Source organism: Moschus berezovskii, chromosome 21 (genome assembly GCF_049115385.1).
Source record: "Moschus berezovskii isolate FMDL1 chromosome 21, NW_MosBer_1.0, whole genome shotgun sequence".
Classification (NCBI taxonomy): domain Eukaryota; kingdom Metazoa; phylum Chordata; class Mammalia; order Artiodactyla; family Moschidae; genus Moschus; species Moschus berezovskii.
Window position 1 is genome coordinate 39717031 of NC_142480.1, and position 21147 is coordinate 39738177.

General features: G+C 49.5%; 1 protein-coding gene across 1 annotated transcript in view; it reads right to left on the reverse strand.

The window, feature by feature from the left end:
* ADAMTS7 (ADAM metallopeptidase with thrombospondin type 1 motif 7) overlaps nucleotides 1-10871 on the reverse strand; it is a 60984-nt gene extending 50113 nt beyond the window's left edge. The window contains exons 1-2 of the mRNA XM_055418001.2: nucleotides 10538-10871; nucleotides 1272-1627 (exon numbers count right to left, since the gene is read on the reverse strand). Of these exons, the coding sequence (XP_055273976.2) occupies nucleotides 1272-1627; nucleotides 10538-10637 (456 nt within the window). The 5' untranslated portion in view covers nucleotides 10638-10871. The remainder of the gene's footprint in view (nucleotides 1-1271; nucleotides 1628-10537) is intronic.
* Between the last annotated feature and the right edge of the window lie 10276 nt (nucleotides 10872-21147).

Genomic DNA, 21147 nt, shown 5'->3' on the forward strand with positions numbered 1-21147 from the left:
ACCCACCACCTACTAGGGAAGCTCACGAATCCAACATGGAAGAAGGTTTTTCCTCCCTCAGACCCCTCCTCACTGGCTCCAAGTCAGCCAGTTGGGTCACTCAGGGCAGGGAACCTGGAGTGCTAGACAATGTATCATTAGCTCTAGGGGCTGGAGGCCTGGGTTGACTCCACCACTGGATAACCAAGTGACCTTGGGCAGGTTCCTCTCTGAGCCTGTTCCCCCATCTGTAAAATGGGAACAATGCCCATATGGGTACCTGTTGCTCAGGCACAAGATTAACTATATGAAAAGGGAGAAGTACAGGCTCCTGTAAACGAGACTTTCCCAGGCAGCTGGGCTCTCAAAGGCCCAGATATCCTAGAGCAGGGGTCCCCACCCTCCAGGATCTTATGCCTGATGATCTGAGGTGGAGCTGATGTAATAATAATAATAATAGAAATAAAGTACACGATAAATGTAATGTGGTTGAATCATCCTGAAACTACCCCCTACTCCCAGTCTGTGGAAAAACTGTCTTCCACGAAACCCTTCCCTGGTGCCAAAAAGATTGGGGACCAACTGCCCTAGAGCCTGTGAGGTGCTATATGTCATGAGCCACAGCTATGGCTTTTCCTGAGCAATCTGAGCTGAGGCTCCCTGCAGTGAGTAGTGAATGGCTGAGAATGTGCACCCACCCTGCCACCCCCGACCCTCCAGAGCTGGGAGCAAAAGGGGCCCTATGCTGCCTGGAGAGGAGCTGCTCTCAAGCAGAGGGAGGCAATTAGGGCTGCACGTGGCTGCCAGCATTACCTCAACTCAGAAAAACCTGGAGGCTAAAGCCTGCTTTCCCGGGAAGCGGGGTGGGGGTGGGGGTTGCGCGATCAAAGTCATAACTGATACCCCTTGAAGATGAGGGACTCAACTGCTTTCTGAGTTACTTAGTCCACACACACCACAAACAAAAAGCGGTTTTCAAAGTCTGGACTGACAGCTTCAACACTATCTGAGAAACTGCCAGAAGTGCAAGTTCCCCACCCCTCCCCCATCTACCCTATGGGACACCAGGGTTTCAACTAGGCCTCGGTGACTCTGGCTCGCTTTAAAGTTTGAGAACCGCTGCCCTAGAGAACAAAGAGGCCTGAGCTTGTCCACTCCATTTTACAGGTGCTAATACTGAGGCTGGACGGGGGAACTCCAACGGGCCAAAACCAGCAGACAAGTCCGCAGCCAGGCAGGGGGTGGGGACGGGGGTGGCCCCCACGTCCCGCCAGCGCACCCCGCGCACTCACCAGGCCGTCGCAGGCGCTGATGGCCGCCAGGCCGCCCTCGAGCTCGGGGTCCTGCACCTCACCTAGCAGGTGGCAGGCGGGGGCGCGGGCCCGGATGTGCGCGCGGCCCAGGCCGCCCCGCCGCCGCGTCTCGCTCACGAAGCCGGGCGCCAGCAGGTGTGGGTTGGCGGTCAGGTTGAAACGCAGCTCGCGGCCGCGGTACTGCAGCTCGTAGAAGGTGGGCGCGCTGGGGCGCGCGGACAAGTCCCTCTTGCGCAGCGCGCGGGGCCACAGCTCGTAGGACAGGAAGGAGCCCCCCGAATCCACACGCACCGGGTGCACAATGTCCAGCGCCGCCCGGCCCTCGGCGGCGTGCCCTGCGGGGAGAAGAGCCGAGACGGAGTCGGGAGCGGCCGAGGGGAGCTGAGGTCCGAGTGCCGGGATTCAAACACCCACCACCTGGGCTGTTTCACCGCTCCGGGCGGCGCTGGCTCCACCCGGGTGATCGCAATAACCTCTCACAAGTCTCCCCGATTCCGTTAGTGACCGTCTCGGGTCCCTCTCCTCCAGTCTGATTAGCTTTCCACGTAGTAGTCACAGGGACTCATTCAGAGCTGTCAGATCACAGCCTTTCTCTGCTCAAAACCCTGCAGTGGCTCCCTGCTCACACACAGCAGCAAAGTGTTCTAGCGATGGCCAGGGAAGTCCTAGGCAAGGATACCTCCGATCTCATCTCAGCTATACCTCCCGAATTCCCTCTATTCAGCCACTGGCCTCCTTGCTGCTCCTGCCTCAGGATTTTGCTTTCTTGTTCCCTCCACCCGGAACACGCTTCCCTCAGTTTCCCACACGACTATAAAGCACTCACTTCCTTCAGGTCCTTCCCCAAAGCTTACTCACTTCTTTTTAAAATTGCAACTCCGGGCCTCTCCCTATACCCCCTTCCCTGCTTTATTTTTCCCCATAGCACGTCTCACATACTGTATCACTTAACATCTGCATTCTTTTTTCTATTTTTCTTTCTCCATCTCCTCCCAGCGTGAACTCTGGGAGGGCAAGAATCTTTAGAGTCTTTGCTGAAGATTTTAAGTGTTCAAGAATGTCTGGAAACTAATAGTTTCTCAGTATTTGTGTAAAATCTGTAGAAAGGGGATCATAACTTACACTTTGGGGGGTGAAGATTGAATGAACTGAACAACTCCACATATAGCAGCGCCTGGCCCACTGACTGAATATGATGGCAATTATGATTATTAGATTATTATTAGCCTGATGGATTTTTTAAAGTGCCTGATGGTTCTTCTGCACACATCTCCAGGCCTCCTGAGATGGGGAGTCAGAGAAGGACCACCCAGGTAGGGCTCCCTGGCCCCTTATCACTATCACTTCAACCAAGCAGCTCTAGTTTATTTCTTTCACATTTGAGAGTTCAAATGAAAAGATTCCAGGGCTGGAAAAATTTGCAGAATCCTCTCCTAGTCATTCTGTCTGCTTGGATTTCCCAGTAAGTCTTGATTCTTAACCTTTTTCTGCCATGAACTTCTCAAAAAAAATGTTTTTGAGTGTGTAAGATTAAATGTATAGGAATACCAAGGAAATTCATTATATTGAATTAAAGCTGTCAAAATAATTTAAAAAGTAGATGTGAAATCATGTGTTCCTTTCCTAATGCATTAAACAAGATCCAAAGGCAAGTTTAATAACTATTATGATTTCAAAGTAGTGAAGAGCATGAGCCTTATTTCAAGATACCTGCAACTGTATTGAGATTAAAAAAAATTTTTTTTTTCTTGTCTCTATTGGTAACTTACCTGTCTCCTGAGAAACCTGTATGCAGGTCAAGAAACGACAGAACCAGTTGTGGAACGGTGGTCTGGTTCAAACTTGAGAAAGCAGTACATCAACGCAGTATATTGTTACTCTACTTATTTAACGTCTATGCAGAGTACATCATGCAAAATGCTGGGCTGGCTGAATCACTAGCTGGAATCAAGACTGTAGGGAGAAACATCAACAACCTCAGATATGCAGATGATACTACTCTAATGGCAGAAAGTGAAGAGGAACTAAAGAGCCTCTTGATGAGGGTGAAAGAGGAGAGTGAAAGAGCTGGCTTGAAACTCAACACTCAAAAAACTAAGATCATGGCATCTGGTCCCATCACTTTATGGCAAATAGATGGCAAAAAAGTGGAAACAGTGACAGATTTTCTCTTCTTGGGCTCCAAAATCACTGTGGACTGCAGATGGTGACAGTAGTCATGAAATTAAAGGATGCTTGCTCCTTGGAAGAAAAGCCACGACAAACCTAGATAGTGTATTAAAAAGCAGAGACATCACTTTGTCCATTTAGTCAAAGCTATGGTTTTTCAGTAGTCATGTACAGATATGAGAGTTGGATCCTAAACAAGGCTAAACACTGAAGAATTGATACTTTCAAATTATGGTGCTGGAGAAGAATTGAGAGTCCCTTGGACAACAAAGAGATCAAACCAATCAATCCTAAAGGAAATCAACCCTGAATATTCACTAGAAGGACTGAAGGTGAGGCTGAAGCTCCAATACTTTGGCCACTTGATGTGAAGAACCAGCGCACTGAAAAGACTCTGATGCTAAGAAAAATTATAGGCAAAAGCAGAAGGGGGAGGCAGAGGATGAGATAGTCAGGTAGCATCACTGACTCAATGACCATGAATTTGAGCAAACTCCAGGAGACAGTGAAGGACAGGGAAGACTGGTATGCTACAGTCCATGGGGTCACAAAGAGTTGGACATGACTTAGCAACTGAACAACAACAATTGGTAGCTAAATCAGAGATGCTGCTAATACTATTGTGATTTGTTGCTAATACTTGTAATGGAAGGAAATACTGAATTTCACTTCAAGGTTAGAAAAATTAAAGATGTAATATAGTCCCATCCAAGTTCACGGATCCTCTGAATTCTACCCAGGTCCCTGTGGCTACGGATTCTAAGTTAGGACACCTGCAGGAGAGTCTCCAGATTGCTCCTGGAGAAAGCAGAGAGACATTCAGAGAAGTGCAGAGACTAGCCTAAAGGCACACAGAAAGAGTAATAAAGTGTCCCAAATGGTTTCAACCTCCCAGTAACATCCTTCTTCATTCTCAGAGGTCTGTCTCTTGCTGGGTCTCAGTTTCTCCATTGCTAACATAAAAGCTAGGACCAACCTAGACAGCATATTAAAAAGCAGAGACATTACTTTGCCAACAAAAGTCCGTGTAGTCAAAGCTATGGTTTTTCCAGTAGTCATGTATGGATGTCAGAGTTGGACTATAAAGAAAGCTGAGGACTGAAGAATTGATGTTTTTGAAATGTGGTGTTGGAGAAGACTTGAGAGTCCTTTGGACTGCAAGGAGATCAAATCAGTCAATCCTAAAAGAAATCAGTCCTGAATATTCATTGAAAGGACTGATGCTGAAGCTGAAGCTCCAATACTTTGACCACCTGATGCGAAGAACTGACCCATTGGAAGAGACCCTGATGCTGGGAAAGACTGAAGGCAAGAGGAGAAGGGGATGACAGAGGATGAGATGGTTGAATGGCATCATTGACTCGATGGACATGAGTTTGAGCAAGTTCCAGGAGTTGGTGATGGACAGGGAAGCCTGGTGTGCTGCAGTCTATGGGGTCACAAAGAGTCAGACACGACAGAGTGAACATAAAGGAATTGGACTCGATCAAATTTTTCCAACTATTTTGACCACTAGACCTAGTCTTCAAAAGAAATCTCACGTGGACACACACACAAAGAAGAGTAGCACTGCTGAGAGTGGGTTGGAACTCCAGGGCTCATGCTCTTGTTCTCTCTTTTCCTTCTCCACAGTTCCCAGGCCCTAAGGTGCAGGTAGGAAACTGGCCCATCTGAGGTTTGTCCCAGCCTCTGGTCCTGCCTAGCTCTGGGACTTGTCCTGGCTTTATGCCCAGCTCTTGGGATCCTGGCTGCTCATGACAAAGACCCCTCAAGGCCACAAGAATGCCTGAGTGCTCTGCAGCTGTCCTACAGGGCTCTCTGTGTGGCTGCTGCTGGGGTGGGGAAGGAAGCCAAGTCCAGCCTGAAGCTCCCTCCAGGCCAGGCTGCAGAAACTCAGCTCACCCTCCAATCTGTCTCCTGCCAAACCACTTGAAGAGTGTGCTGCGTGCTGTGGCCCCCCGCACCCCCGCTGAGGACATCCCCCACTGCCCACAACTGCTCCAGTGGGCCAGCCATCAGGGCAGTCCTCTAAGAGCATTCTCCGAGAGGCAGGACACAGGGTGGGCTGGAGTGACTTGTTCAGTGGCTTTAGGCAAATTTTCCTTGTCTCTGAGTTTCAGGAGGGCACAAGTGCAAGGATTTTCCAGACTTCTCAGATGAGAATTTGTTAAAAACAAATTCCCAGGCCCTGTCCCAGACCCACTGAATCAGCATCTCCAGGAAATGGGACTGGGAAGCTGTGTTTTTACCAAAAGCTCAAGGGATTGTAGTCATCAGGGAAGTTAGGAAATTCCTTACTGGACATAAACCTGGCTGAACATCAGCAGTACCTGGAGAGCTCTGAAAAACTGTAGCTGCCCAGGACCCAGCCCAGAAATTCTGATTCCATAGATCCAAGGCTCTGAGGCCCCAGAATCTGTATTTTTCTAAACCTTCTGGGGATTCTGATGTAACCATTTCAAGGCTGGCATTTGGAAGCCATTGGGCTGGATAGCTGAAGGGGACTTCTTGCTCTCTCATCCTCATAAGGGCATTTAGGAGGGCAACTCCACAACCACAGCCTGCAGACTTATTTTATTTTGTTTGTCAGTGTATTGATTAGGGGCAGGTAGTGGTTTGGTGGACTGGCAAAAATGTTGAACAGTATTTAATCAGTTGCCAGTGTTTTTTTTAAAAAAGAAAAAAAATCACATGATTTTGTACAAAAATCTCAATTTTCAGTTTAAAGTCTTATCATCCATCCATGTCAGGCCTAAATTCACACTTGTCAGAAGTGGCCCATTAGAGCGCCTGTGCTTTTCCATCTGCCTCAGTCTCCACCACTTCCTATGTGTTCTCAGCACTGTCGCTAAATATAGGTTGCCCTCAGCTTCACACTTGTGCTGTCTTTCATTCAGTAAAGAACTGAATCTCTAACAACAATGGGAAAACAAAGGCTGGGCCAAGAGGCCCTACAATTCAAGAAAAATGTCTTCCCATCAGCCTTGTTACGTTACCTGCCTGGTCCATGGCATTTGGTGTTGTGAGGGAGAGTTAAGTGCCCTAACGTCCAGGAAAATGTATAAGACACCATCCTAGCCCTGAGAATAAATGGGTGCAGGGCACTCATGATCCATGCCCCTGACACAGCGCTGGGAAAGTCCAAGAGAGGGGAGGGGACACCCCAGAGATGTATGGGGATGAAGAAGAGGTTTGTCAAAGGGGCGCATGTGAAATGTCCCCTTGACATATGGGTACATATTAAATGCCCACAGCTTGGTGGTAGGCATCATGTGATAGATCAGCAGAGAAATAGGAAGAAGTCAGGTGAGGGGAACAAGCAATCAGAAGCTTGACCCAGGCACGTGTTTTGTGGAGTTACAAAACAGTGCAGAGGTGTGAGCGTTGAACACAGGTAGACCCGGGTTCAGGTGCCAACTTGGCTACTTAATAGTTGTGTGGCCTGGACAGTCACTTCATCTTGCTGAGCCTCAGTTTCCTCATCTGCTCAGTGTCCAAGTCAGAAAATTTAAGGAGGGTCATTGAGTAAATACATAGAGAATAAGAAAACAGTTACACTCCAAGGTTTTATTTTAAATGAATAATTAAAAGCAGTTCCCAGGGCATGAACCATCACAGTCAAGGCTGCTAAATACAAGCTGAAGGTGTGGGGTGCTGATGCCAATTAGCCCAGAAGTGCTCAGTGTACCAGAAAAACGGAAGCTACATGGCACACTTCTAGGCAACGGCAGTGTCCTCAACTGCATGTGGGTGGGAGAGGGCACCATGTGTAAGGCTGGGGAATCAGAACCCTGGGGAGAGATGGCCCCGAGAGCTCAATGGTGTCCCTGGGGAGGGATCCATGAACCTGGGGGTATGCAGTCCTGTTGAGAACCCCTGCTCTCGACCTTGGGAAATTATTGCAAGGTAGAAATTCAAGTGAGTTATAAAGAAGCATCCTCAAGTTCAAAAATGTGATGGAGCTAAGTAGAAATATACTGCAGGCGAAAAGCATTAGAAGTAATGTGCTCTACAGTCAGAGCACCTGGGTCTGCATCACAACTTTGCCATCAAAAGCTGTGAGGCCATGGGTAAATTAACCACGCAGTCTCAGTTCCCCCATCTGTAATATGGGCATGATAACAATCATACCTTAGGTTGTGTGAGAATTCAGTGTGTCAATACATAAGCACTTAGTGCAATAGATAATAACACAAAGCAAATGTGACTAAGTTATGACTGCAAATTAGCAAGAGACGTTCTCAAGTATACTTAGCTATTTCTTTAAAAACTTCTTTTGCCTAATGACTATTTTAATAAGAAATGTAAAAATATTAGTACTCACAGGATGTTACCACTTTTACTGCAATAATTTTCATTTTCTTGCTTTATTCTGCATTCATTTTCAATAGTCAATTTAATGGCAACATTAAAATATTTTTAAATGAGGACAGAGTAAGTTAAAAAATAATTCTTTCAGTGTCTCTGATGGCTGATGGCTGGTAGAGATCATGGTGGCTGAAACTACCACCACCCAGTGCCAGCAAAGGGTAATTGCAGGTTCCAGGCTGGTCTGTGGGTGCATCAGAGCTAAGCCAGCAGTGCTGAAGCTACTGCAGATGGGAGCAGGGACTGCCAGTGGCTCATGGCTGAGTCTGTCCTGCCAGGAAGGTTATTCGGTTGTGACTAGAGTGAGTTCCTGCCACAACGGGTGTTGAATACTTTGACTATCACTGCTAGGTGACAGAACTGTCACCCTGCAACTTCTACCAGAGAAATGCCAACATGGTGTTTACCCTCACCTCCTTATCGAGTACCTGAGTTACAGTCCAGCTCTTCAAATGACCCATAGCTCATGACAAAGAGAAAAAATAACCAGGGTGTGTGTGACACATGCCCTCCCGCTCCAGTCCGTCTGCACTTGCCCGCATGCACACGCACACAGAGCTCACATGTGTGAAACTGTTTTGGTGGGCCCCTGCGCCAGTCCCAGCAGTCCCCACAAGTCCCTTGGTCTGTTACATTTTTCTAAAAGTAAGCCCAGGGTGTTTTCTTCGGCCTCTAACAGGGTCGCATTCAGTGGGCAGAACACCTGGTCTAGGTCCCCCAGGCAGGTCTGAAGAAATGACGAAGAGCTCAGCAGCCTCCGATTCAGGGATCCCGAGTGGGAGAAGACTGGGGAGGACCTCATGCGACATTATCTATAGGCACGCTGGAGACAGACACTCACCTGAAGGAGGACCCAGATTAGATAGGAAGGGCACTTGCCTTTCCTCCACCCCAAATGGCAGGTCCAAGTGTCAGGACACACCAAGGACTCCCTAATCTTATTGGGTCTACCTGGCATAAAAATCACGGCCACCACAAGGCAGTCTCTCTGCTCTGTGCGAAGCAAACACGTACGGCATCTCACTTAATTCTCGTAACAACCCTTGGAGGTAGATACCATTATCCCAGTTAAACAACATGGGCAAGCTCATACATGTGTCTGGCTTGCAGTGGAAGGGGACCCTGACCACGGGCACTCCGCCCCCCTACACACATAACCTTTCTCCCACAGCTGCCAGGGAGCCTGGACCCAAGTTCAGGCTTCAGGGTCAATTCCTTGGAGCAACTACTTTCCTGCTCCCATCACCTGGTTCACCCTCATCGGTCCCCAGCTCTGGGGCAGTGGGAAAACACAGGCTTCACCCAGGTAGCCCAGGAGTCTAACCTAGCAGGTCACTCTCCTCTCTGAATCTGTCCTCTCATTTATAAAAGAACTTTCCATCACACACCTTGCAGGGTTGTTGTGGAGCTGATGAGACCCAATAAGATGCAAGAAGTAGGGATGCTGGCACGTGGTAGGTCTCATTAAATATTTGCTCTGTCCCCTAACGGGGAACTTCCTCCCTAAAACACTGCTCCCCTCAACGGCTTTCATCAGCTGCACCCCTCAACGGTTCACGAACCTCCAAGATTTGGCTTAAATGCTCCCTACATTCCGGCCCATATGCTTTTCCAGCCTCACAACCACAATCCCTATGCTGGGGAGGGAGGTCTCCCCGAAACCCAGCTCGAAGGCCTAACCTAGCCACCCCACCCCCACCCGGTTCACCAAGCCCGCTTGGGCTGCACCGACCCGCACCCACCCACCCACACCCAAACATTCCCCCACCTCCCCTTCCAGCCCATCTAAAGTTCATCCATCCTTTCAGTCCCCCCAAGCTCGGGCCCCTCTCCTATAAAGCCTTCTTCCCGACTGCCTCGCCTCAACAGCGCTTCCCACTATTCTACCCGCGCCCACGAGACCAGGAGCTTCCAGAGCGCAAGGCCAGGGGGTCCTCTACACCCTCCGATCCTAAATTCCCAGGCCGGACGCTCCAGGAGCTCCGCGGCCCGGCGGACCGGGACGGAGCATGATTCTGGACGCGGGCCAGAGGCTCTTCGGAGGCCAGCCGGGCGGGGCTGGGCGGGGAGAGCCAAGCCCAGGGCCGGGGAAAGAAGCTCCTTCTCCGCGCTGCACTCCAGGCGCCTTCACACTTGGGGGAGGGGGAGGCAGGAAGTGCAAGGACCGCGCAAGACCCGGCCCGGGGAGTCTGAGGGCCGGGCAGGCTGCCTAGAGGCGGGGGACCGGGGCGGGGGGCCGGGGCTCGGCGGGGCACCGCGTAGACCTGCGACCCCGCGACTCCGCCCGCAGCGCCCTGGCCAGCCTGCTTTCCAGACGAGGCACACTGAGGAGGGCGAGAAACCGAATCCATCGTGAGCAACCGCGTTCCGTCCAGTGGCTCAGACGAAGAGATTCCCCGGGGGAGACAGGCGCGCTCTGCTGCACCCGAGGTGGGGAAACCGGAGCTCGAAGAGCGTGTAAGAGGCTTATTCTGGCTATGGGCAGGGTGCGTAGTGGAGTCGAGGGCTGGGGAAGGCTCCCTGAAGGCGCGGTTTCGATGCCCTAAGCCCACCCCTGTCCCTAACACCAGGGGAGTGGGGGGCGACCCCTCCCGGCAGAGCCTGGCGGGAGCGGAATCTGCAGAGGTGAGAAGGGGCTGAACCTAGGCTGGGGAAGCGGGGAGGGGTGGCAGGGCCGGCCGGCCGGCCGGGGCGGGGCAGCCACCCACCTGGTGCAGATCCGTGGGCGCCCGGCGCCAGGACCGAGAGGAACAGGAGCAGGGGGCGCAGCAGCGGCGCGGGGCTTCGGGGACTCGGGCCGCTGGGCATGGCCGGGGCCAGGCGGCCGCCGGGCGACCCCTCGCACACGCTCTCGTCCGTCCCGTCCGTTCGCTGCCCGGTCCCGGGTCCGGCTCAGGACATGCCCGACCCGCGTGCAGCTCCCGGCGTCCTGGGCCCGGACTGCCGCCCTGCGGGCGGCTGCGCTCGGTCTGCGAGCAACAAAGGATGCAGGGCCCGCCCCCTCGGCCGGCTGCGGAGGCAAAGAAAAGACTGTAGAGTGAGAAGGGGAGAAAGAAAGGGAAGGAGGGAGGGAGGGAGAAACGCCGCGGACCCCCGCCCCGCCCCTCGGGCTCCTGCCCCCGCCCCCGGCCCGCCCCCGGCCCGCCCCTCCCGCCCAGGCGCGGCCTCGCCCCGCCCTCGCCCCACCCTCTCGGGCCACTCCGGGCCGGGCCGACTGCCCACCGCTCGGGGGCGGAGCACCGGGCAGGGCGCGCGCAGCGCCCCCCGACGGCCGGTCGGCCGCCCACCGGGCCGAGGGCGCCGTCTGGCGGTGGAGCCAAGCAGGGCCCTCCTGTCCTGAGCCCGCCTGAGCCCCTCAAAGAATCTGGAATTTCTGGAATTTCTGCCTTGTCCCTAAACTGAGCTCGAGGTGGCGCCCTTCGGTGCACTCCGGGGGCTAGGCAGGCCTGCCCTTCTAAAGAAGAGGGACACAGAGGCCTCGGGAGGGTCCGGGGTGAAGGGAACATCTGTTTCCTACTTGGGGCAGGGTCCCTCATTCCTGTTGTCCAGACTCCTTTCCAAGTGTGTTTGCCTGAAGGGAAGCACAGCATTGGGCCCATGGGCTGGAGCCCACAGACTCAGCAGGGGCCTCCTGGGAGCTTGGAAGTCAGCCAACCCCAACCTCGCATCCTCAGCCTAAGACACCCGCCATCTGTCCTGTGGCCCCAGTCCTGATTCTAGCTTCCTGCTCCCTCCCTCGATGCTCCCAGAAGCCGTTCCCCATGTCAAAGAACACTCCCACTCTCCACCTTCTGCTTCACTAAACCTGGCCCTACCCTGAGGACCTTCACCTCTTGCTCCTCAGGACAGTGGTGGGCTGCTTTCCTCCCCCGACCAGCCTTTGTGTAGCCTTCTGCCGCCCACATACCTCCCCCTGTTCCATCTCACATGCCCTTTCCCTCATTCTGAAAGTTCCCATCTGGCTCCTTCACCCCAAGCCCTGCCGTCCTTGGGGACAAATGCAGCACATGGCTACACAGTTGCTTGACCTCCACATCTCTAGTGACCCTTTCCTCCACATTAGCCACCAGGCCTCCTGGGCTCCGGGCTCCCTCCTCCCTCCACTGCCACAGCCTGGGCTCTGTCACCCCCGACAGCCCACTCTGAAGTTTCACGATCAGATGCCCCACTCTCAGAGCACACCCTGATGCCTTTCCCATCCTCCCTGAATATTCACAGTAATAACATGTGCTTTTCTTCCTCCAGTCTCTTGTCACCTGCCTCAGCCCCCACCCCCACCTACCTGCCCCTCCTAGCTCCACTCACTTCCCTCCCTAGCTATACTCACTGCTTGACTTCTGGCCCTTACCCAACCACTTTCCATTTCTCCCCTGCCCCTAACAGCCATTGACCTTGCTGCAGGGACAGTTCACACCACATCCTGCCCCCACCACACCCCCAGGTTGTGCACCAAGCATCTGTAACTGGCACCCATGCATTTTCCCATCCTCTGGACACAATGGAGCAGGCACCTTGCAGCGGTCAGAGACAAAAGCTTCTGCCAGACCTCTCCAAGGACCTTGCTGTAGGTGTTGCTCTCTTTCCTTGGTCTCCACTGGCTCCTGTTCAGTTCAGTTCATTCGCTCAGTCGCATCTGACTCTTTGAGACCCCATGGACTGCAGCATGCCAGGCTTCCCTGTCCACCACCAACTCTCAGAGCTTGCTCAAACTCATGTCCATTGAGTCAGTGATGCCATCCAACCATCACTGGCTCCTGAACCTTAGTTTAAAAAAATTCTGGTCTCCTTCCTAGTAAAGATATGGATCATACCCCTCCATAAACGAGTGGTCCCTCTCTAGTTCCCACCCCACATTTCTGCTCTCTTTCTCATTCTAACCTTTCCAGGCAGTTATCCTCCCATTTCCTCCTCCTCCCATTTGCATCTCAGGCTCAACCCTCCACCATCTTCCACCCTGGTGCCAGAGCCACAAGACCCTTCAAGTCCTCCTCATCTTGACCTGCCTAATGCATTCTAGAGGTGTCCTCCGTCTCCACTTCTCAACTCCACCCTCATCCGCCTGGCAGACCGCCTTCGCCCAGGTGTTGGGTATTCACAGGGACCAAGAGGGCCACAGCCTCTGGAACTCTTTCTGGAGGAGGGCCACAGGCTAGTAGACAAACATGTAAACAAGACCAGCTGCTAAGGGGCTATGAGGAAAATAAAACAGGGAGTTTAGAGGGTCTACTTTCCAAGGGGTCAGTCAAGGAGGGCCTCCTGAGGAGGTGATATTCACCACTCATGTGAGGGTGAAAGGGAAGAGATGGATGCACACTTGGTGCATCTGAGTGAGACCTGTCTTTTCAGGCTCAGCTTATACATCACCTCTCCCAGCAAGTCTTCCCCCACTCCCTTCTCAAGGTCCCCAGAGCATCTTTGCAACTCCCATCATGGCTCAAATCACACTGCATTGCTCTTGTCTGTTATGTCTGCTAAGCCCACCATGCTGTGAGATGCTCAGGCCGTGCCTACTTTGTTTTGTGATCCCAGCCCCCAGCACAGTAAGCCCCAGAGATGGAAAGGATCTGGAGGGGTGGGGCAGGACACACAGTCCTCCCTGGCCAGTACCACAATCTGCTGTCCTCGCTCCTCTGGGGAGCTGCCAAGGCCAAACACAGATTAGAGGCTTTTCTGAAAGGCAGCCTAGGAGCCTGTGTTTTTAAACCCATCAGCTGACAACAGTCCTCACCTGTGTCCGTGTCCCAGGTCCTGGCCTTAACTCCATCCACAGCCTGCTGGGCTGCCTTCATTTTAAGCTTCCTTGGGAACTATCCTGGACACCACAGGATACAAAAGGATTGTGAGGGTTAGTCCTGCCCTCATGACACAAATAACAATCCAACCAGAAAAATAAGGCCAGCCAATTCCAACTGTGGGGCATAAAGTTTACATTTTGAACAAAGCAAGAGATTTGATATTTCAACATGTAATTGTTCAAAATGTCAGGTATCCTATTAGAGCCCCCCCCTGCCAAATCTTGATTGAATTATTTTTTAAATGATTGTTATCTATGTAGCCCAACATCTCCAGTAAGATTTAACTGAGCTAAAACACTACTAGAAATGGATCAAGCGAAATAAGAAACTAGACTCACTCTACTTCTATATATTCACTTATATATAAATAGATCGCTTAAAAATTAGCCAGTAGAGCACGTGTATTTAAAATAATAAATGAACAGATAGCAATTTTAAAATGAAGCATATAATTTTTAAAAATACTATAAAACCTCATTGGGCCTCTACTTATCTGTCTAATGGAGATAGTGATTGCTACTGTATTTCAAAGTTTTTTAGAGCAGTGATTCTCAACTGGGGGTGATTTTGGTTCCATGGAATTTTGCAATGTCTGGAGGTGTTTTTTGTTTGTTTGTTTTGTTTTTATTGTCACAACTAGGGGAAGGTACTCCTGGCATCAGACAGCTAGAAGCCAGGGATGCTGCTAACATCTTACAATGCACAGGTCAGCCCCCCACCCCCAACAAAGAATTATCCAGCCCAAATGTCAAAGTGCCAAGATTGAGAAACTCTGGTCTAGATGATTAAATAATTTGAAGGTACCTGGCAGAGTAAAAGGTCTTTTCTATTTTATTTTGCATTTTTTGGGTAAGGCAAGCACAGGATAAACATTCACACTTTTACAAACAATGAAGAGTAACTCTTCCCTCCCAAAACTGACCCCTTGTCCCTCGGTGCTCCTTCCCTGGGGCCATTATTATTTCAGTTTCTCCTGAACCCTTTTAGAAAAATTCTAGGCAAACACAAAGTTCCATTGAGAGCACATGGTGGCACAGTCACTCTCCACCTGGCTTTTTTCATTTAACCACATAGCTCAGAGATGGGAGATGGGCCAGCATCCTTACTCATGGACCTGAAGTAGCCTTATTTTAATAGCTTTTGTGGCACATAAACCAGAATGTAAGCGCCATGGGGGCAGGAAACCTTTGTCTTGCTCACTAATAGGCTCTTAGAACAGTAGCTGACATACAACACACATTCAGTAGCTATTTTCAGTTATCCAAATAAATGTTGGATGGTTGACATTCCATCATGTGTATATGTCACCTATCTTCTACTGGTGAGTATTTAGATTATTTCTCATCTCTTGCTGTGACTATCCTCTGTGCCCATAGGTGAGTACAACTGTCCTAGAACTGGGGCTGCTGTCAAGGGCATGTGTGTTTGTAACTTTGATAGATAAGAATTGCCAAATTAAGTGCATAATTTTAAATGCTAATTTAGGATACAGATTACTAAACAGGGATGCCTAAAAAAGCGCTCCCTTCCATGGGACAGCAACTGGGCTGAGTAAGAACTGGCTTTGAACATGCACAAGTTGATTGACTTGGAAAGGGGATGCTGAGTTGCTGCCATGGGACTGATTAGCCATTGTTCTGGAAGCCCTGGAGACACGGGTGTTCTCAATATAGTCCCATAGTTCAAAGCACTGTGGCCTTTGCTTGCCAACTACCCAGCTTAGGAGGGGGGCCTGACCCCACACTGCCATGAGGGACAACACCACAGGAGTCATGGACCCTATCCACATGGAAATTTCAGAACTGTCAGTCAGCTCAGGGGACAAAGGTCCAAGAACAGCTTCCACTCTCGCCAGCAGCCATCTGGGCAGTGAGAAGGATGATTAGACAGAGGCGAACTGTGACAGTGAATGACTGCTGAATCCCTTGTGTTGGCACTATGCTTTTACATGCAATGTCTCACATCCTCCTCCTCCCAACACTGGGAGTGGACACTATTATATCTTCATTCTACAGATGGAGAAGCTGAAGCACGAAGAGGTCATGTGGTTTGCTGAAGGTCCCAGCACCCAAGTCCCTGAGTACCTCTGCCTCCTGGATCGCCAGTTTGAGCTTCTATGCATAAAAGGATCTGCTTCTTCCTGGCTCCACCTTTGGGAGTTGTTTCTAAGTCTGCCAGACGACTAGATGTGTGGGAACAGGCCACTTCCCCTTCACTAGAGTCACAGAGGCTTGCATTTAAGAACACCTCCCAAATGTCAAGGGCCAGGAGCCATGCTGATTTCCAAAGGGACCCTCAGGAATGGCCATCAGATTATTTCCTGCAGTCAAATCTTGTCTTCACATCTAGCCCGTGAACTCCCAGACGGCCAGGGCCCTGTCAATTGGACTGAAGACTAGCAGATCCCAGAAGACTGTTGTGTGGGAGGCTGTGTCCCCAGCCTGACATTCGCACACACCTTAGATCTCTTACTACCCCCACACTGCAGCCTTGGCTGTTATTCTTTTTAATTTTTTTTTCTTCTTCTTGCTATTGTTTCAGCAAGGGGTGTTCCAAATCCTTGTGTCTGGAAATAATTTGAAAACTTTTTATGCTTTTCTATTGTATTTATTGAGTTTTTGGAAGCTCTTTCTGTTATTTATCCTATAACATTTTTTCATGTATTTTATTAACTTTTGTAAAGAAAATACTTGTTCCAACATCTAAAAATTAGAACTTTGCTGGTAATAAGATCCTGGATAAAATAAACGACATGAGTCATTTTTCTTTTTCTTTTTTAATCAATAAATCATTTCACTACCTTATTTATCCAACAAATGCTCACTTGTGCTGCCTGCAGTGGAGCTTAAATGAATAAAAACAGCATGATCCTTATTCTGAAATTGCTATTGCCAATTATAAAAATGAAGTTAGTTATATAATTTGGGGGTTATAAGGATATTTTTAAGACAAAGTCAATAGCAAAATATGCAGGGAAAGAAGTTAATAGATGTGCCTACATCTATTGCTTTTCATAAAGCAAACATTTCTCCATATTTTTAAGTCCCTAAATCCAAAATCCAAAATCAAGACATCTAGAGAGATCAGAAGAAATAGAAAACTATCAAATAAATGATAGAAGAATCTTTCTCAGGAGTGAAGCACATTCATTTCTAGACTGAAAGAGTTTACTGGCATCCAGTACAATAGATAAGAAAAGACCCCTGCTAAGACACACAGGTTCCTTGGTGGTTCAGATGGTAAAGAATCTGCCTGCATTGCTAGAGACCTTGGTTTGATCCCTGAGTTGGGAAGATTCAGTGGAGAGAAGGAAATGACAACCCACTCCCATATTCTTGCCTAGAGAATCCCATGGACAGAGGAGCCTGGCAGGCTACAGTCCACAAGGACACAAAGAGTTGGACACGACTGAGCGACTAACATTTTCACTTCCAAGACACACCTTGATGTAGCAGAACTTGTAGATACTAGAGAAAATTATTCCCAGAGGTGGGAAGAAAATGGTCACAAAGACTCTAATAGAATGGCACCAGAATTCTCTCCAGCAGCCCTATTAGCCAGAAATCAACAGAGCAACGCCTTCAAAATTCTGGAAAGTGGTTTCCAACATAGAACTCAATTCTCAGGCTCTCGATCAAGTGTGAGGGTAGAATAAGGCCATTTTAAGATATTTAAGTTCTCAAGACATTTGTTTCCTATGGTCTTTTTCTCTGAAAGTTACAGGAGGTTGTGCTTCACCCAAAAGAGGAGGTAAACTACGAGAAAGACCTGGGAACTAGGCAACAGGTGATCCGACACAAATTACATGTGTTGGCAAAGAAAGGGAGTCTCCAAAATAATAGTAAAGGAAAATTTCAGAATCACAGCCGTTTAGAAGGCCAAGAGAGCCACTAGTCCACACTGGAGCAGGAAATCAGAGATCCAGATGGGAGGTCTCAAAAAGAAATGAACAAAACCCAAATAGAAGTTGCTTTATGTATACACAAGAACCCACAAAGGCCTAATTGCAAACTATCTGAATGGACAATTCCAAATTCAGTGGTAAAGATAAACCCCACAGGCTTGGCTCAGATTAACTACTAGTCTGGGCTGACTGGCTCCAGGATCTAGAGATGTTCTCAGGGTGAGCTCCACATCATGATGGAATGAGTGACAGGCTCTGCAGTCAGATTGGTTGGGTTTAAGTCCTAGCTTTGCCTAGAACTAGCTGCATGCCCTTGGGCAAACTGCTCGATTGTTCTGAATCTTATAACCTTAGTAAATAGGAGATCAAAACAATGACCTATGATATTGTGTCAACTTATCAAGATGATATATGTAAACTAGTATTAGTACAGTGGAAGTTATTCAGTGACCTCTGCCAACCCGACTCACCAAATTTTGCCACATTTGTCTGTGTTCCTCCAAAATTCCAAAGGTGTTGGTGTTAGGAGGTGGGGCCTTTGGGAGGTGACTAGGTTGTGAGAGTGAAGCCCGTGTGAATGGGCTCCATGAAAGAAGTCCCAGAGAGCTCCCCCTCCCTTTCTACTTATGTGGGGACACAACCGCAATGAGAAGTCTGCCACCTGGAAGAAGGCTCTCACTTGACCATGTTGGCATGTTGATCTTGGACTTCTAGCCTCCAGAGCTGTGAAAAATAAATTTCTGTTATTTATACACTGCCTGGTCTATGAAGTTTTATTTTAGCAGCCCAACTGGACAAAGACAGCCAATCTCCTGGTAAAACATACAGACTACTGCCCATGGCATGCTGATCTCTTGCTACTAGTAGAATGCACTCTCCCACTCTACATCAAGTGTGGCTTTGTGGACCAACAGCACAGGCATCACCCGAGAGCTCGTGAGAAATACAGCATCTCAGCGTGCCCCAAACCTGCTGAAATGGAATCTGCAGCTTCACCAAATCCCCAGGGGAAAGGTGGGCACCTTAAATACTGGCCTAACTGGCCCCAAACATTTCTCTTCCCACCAAACAAGCTGCAGGCTTCCCAAGAGCCACCTGGATTGGTTTACAAGCCAGTTTATACTATTGCTTCTGCTATTATATTATGAAACATAGTTAAATAGATAAGCCCAAACTTGAGTACAAAGGGAGAGTTGTTTCTAGGAAACCTAGGCTGGATGCTTTAGGAAGACATGATAAAGGAGAATGGTCTAGAATTTCAGTTCAGTAGAGGAGGCTGCTGGGAAGGGTTTAATAGCTGGATGGAGCTATTGCCTGTGGGCATACCTTAGGGGTCACGCCTGAGGACACCAGGTCCTCCTGGTTTACCCTGAGTCAGCCCTGTACTTCCCCCACTACCACCACCCCCAGCATTACAGCTGTTCCTTGCCCTATCCAGGTGTTCTTTATTCCTGAACTAACACTGGGACACTTACACGAGGGATGCATTACATGAATTTTCTTATTAACCCTGGAGCAACCCCATGAGGGAAGTTATTACTATCCAATTTACGGGCAAGAAAAACAGAGATTAAGTCACATTTGTGAGGTCACATGGTAACCGGCAGGGCAGGACTTGAAAGGAGGTCTGCCCCCAGGTGCCAGGCTCCAACCATGACACTGTTGATGGCAACAGACACCAAGAGTTTAGGGAAAACACAGATGCTGAAGAAACATTTGAGAAATGTACATCCCTGCCAGCAATGAAAGGGATGTAGATCCAAGCAGCCGCAGAGCACTTCTCACCTGTCAAATCTGCAAAGGATTTTGTTCTTTTGCAATTCAATTTGCATTTATGTCAAAGTAATATGTGTTCATGGTTTACAAGAGTCAGACGGTCCTACAGGCACACAAGATGAAAAACAGCCGCCTCTGCCCTGGCTCACTGCACACCCACCCAGGCACACTCTGTAGGAGGAAGGGATGCAATTCCAAGAGGTGGCCTGAGCCAGGCCGCTCCTGCCATGGCCTCCACCTTCTGTCCCCTCCACACTTCCTCTGGGCTCTCCAGGGCCTCCGGGAATGTTGCCCTGATGTTCCGCTGATCTTTCCAGTACAGCGAAGCAAGGGGCTGAGTGGCCCAGATTGGGAGTGGAAATGGGGAACCAGAGGGGGATACATAGCAAGAACCCAAAATGACCCACACCCCTTAACACAGCCATCTGTAATCTCACTTGGGATGGGTGGGAGGAGGGAACCATTCCTAAGGGAAAAACCAGCACTGGCCACATCATTTGTAGAAAACGCTATGTGGAAGTGCTATTTCTTCACTGTTGTAACAATAGTAAAGAGATTTTATTTTTATTTTTTGGCCATGCAGCACAGTACGTGGGATCTTAGTTCCCTGACCAGATTGAACCCATGCTCCTGGTACTGGAAGCACAGAGTCTGAACAGAGTCTGAACAACTGGACCACCAGGGAAGTTCCAAGAGTTGTTTTTTTTTTAGAAAAGAAAAATAAATCTATCCCCAACCTGTCACCCTCTCCCACCAAAAACTACATTCTCTTGGGTGGATCCCCAAACACGCAGGTTTTTAGAGCACTGTCATCCGCATCACAGGGCAAATGACAGGCTCTTCAGAGCGAGGTGTGGGGTAAATTCCTGGTTCTGCTGTGGGATGTGCAACGAACCCCGTCTCTGAGCCTCCATTCCTTCCTGTGTGAATGGAGATCACATTTCCTGCCTCACGGAGGAGCTGGAGGATGATATGTGTAAAAAGTATGGCACTCGGCTGGGCACATAGTAGCTGCTCAACCAGGAGGAAGGCAGCTGCCTCCCAGAAGGCACCCTGGCCTCAGTGCTATCCTCTCCAGCTAACCTCTGTGGGACACTCCCTGTAGCCCTGAACTGGTAACTCCACCGCCAGCACTTGTCACTCACTGCCCCTCCAGCTCTGGCCTTTTTAAAGGCCCAGACAAGGCCTTCCTATAACCATAACCCATCCTACTAGGTGTGCTCACAAGTGCTCACAGAATGAATCCTTGCAGCCTAGCTCAGAGCTCATAGCCCCCCCACCTCCCTTCCTGCCCCTCCAAGTGCCTTCTGCCTCCAACTCATCCCAGTGGCCCTCATTCAGTGCTGATCCTCCCCACCTGAGCTCTCCTGTGACCTGTGGGCTCCTGGGGGTAGAACGGACGCTGGTCCAGCTCTGTCTCCATCACAATGCCCATCAAAGGCTGAGCCTTCTGGGCAGGGTCCTGCAGGAACTTCATCCCATGGTTCTCTGTTGACCTCCCACCATTACAAGGGCAGTGAACATAACAAAGGCAGTTCTTTCTTTCAGTGGACTAACTTTCTGGTGAGGGCAGATTTTTTAAAATGTCAACAAATACATAAACTCTGATTGTGACAAGTGTTGTAAATAAAAAGGTGATCATACAGTAGTGCAGATAAATGAGCTACTGCTACACTCTACAGTATGGATGAACTTCACAGACCCATGCAGCCAGACACTAAAGTGTATACATGTGTGTTTCCGTTCATATGAAATACAAAAACAGCCCAAACTAATCTGTGCTGTTAAAAGTGAGGATAGTGATTACTCTGGAAGGAAGCACAGGGACTAAAGGGGCATGAGA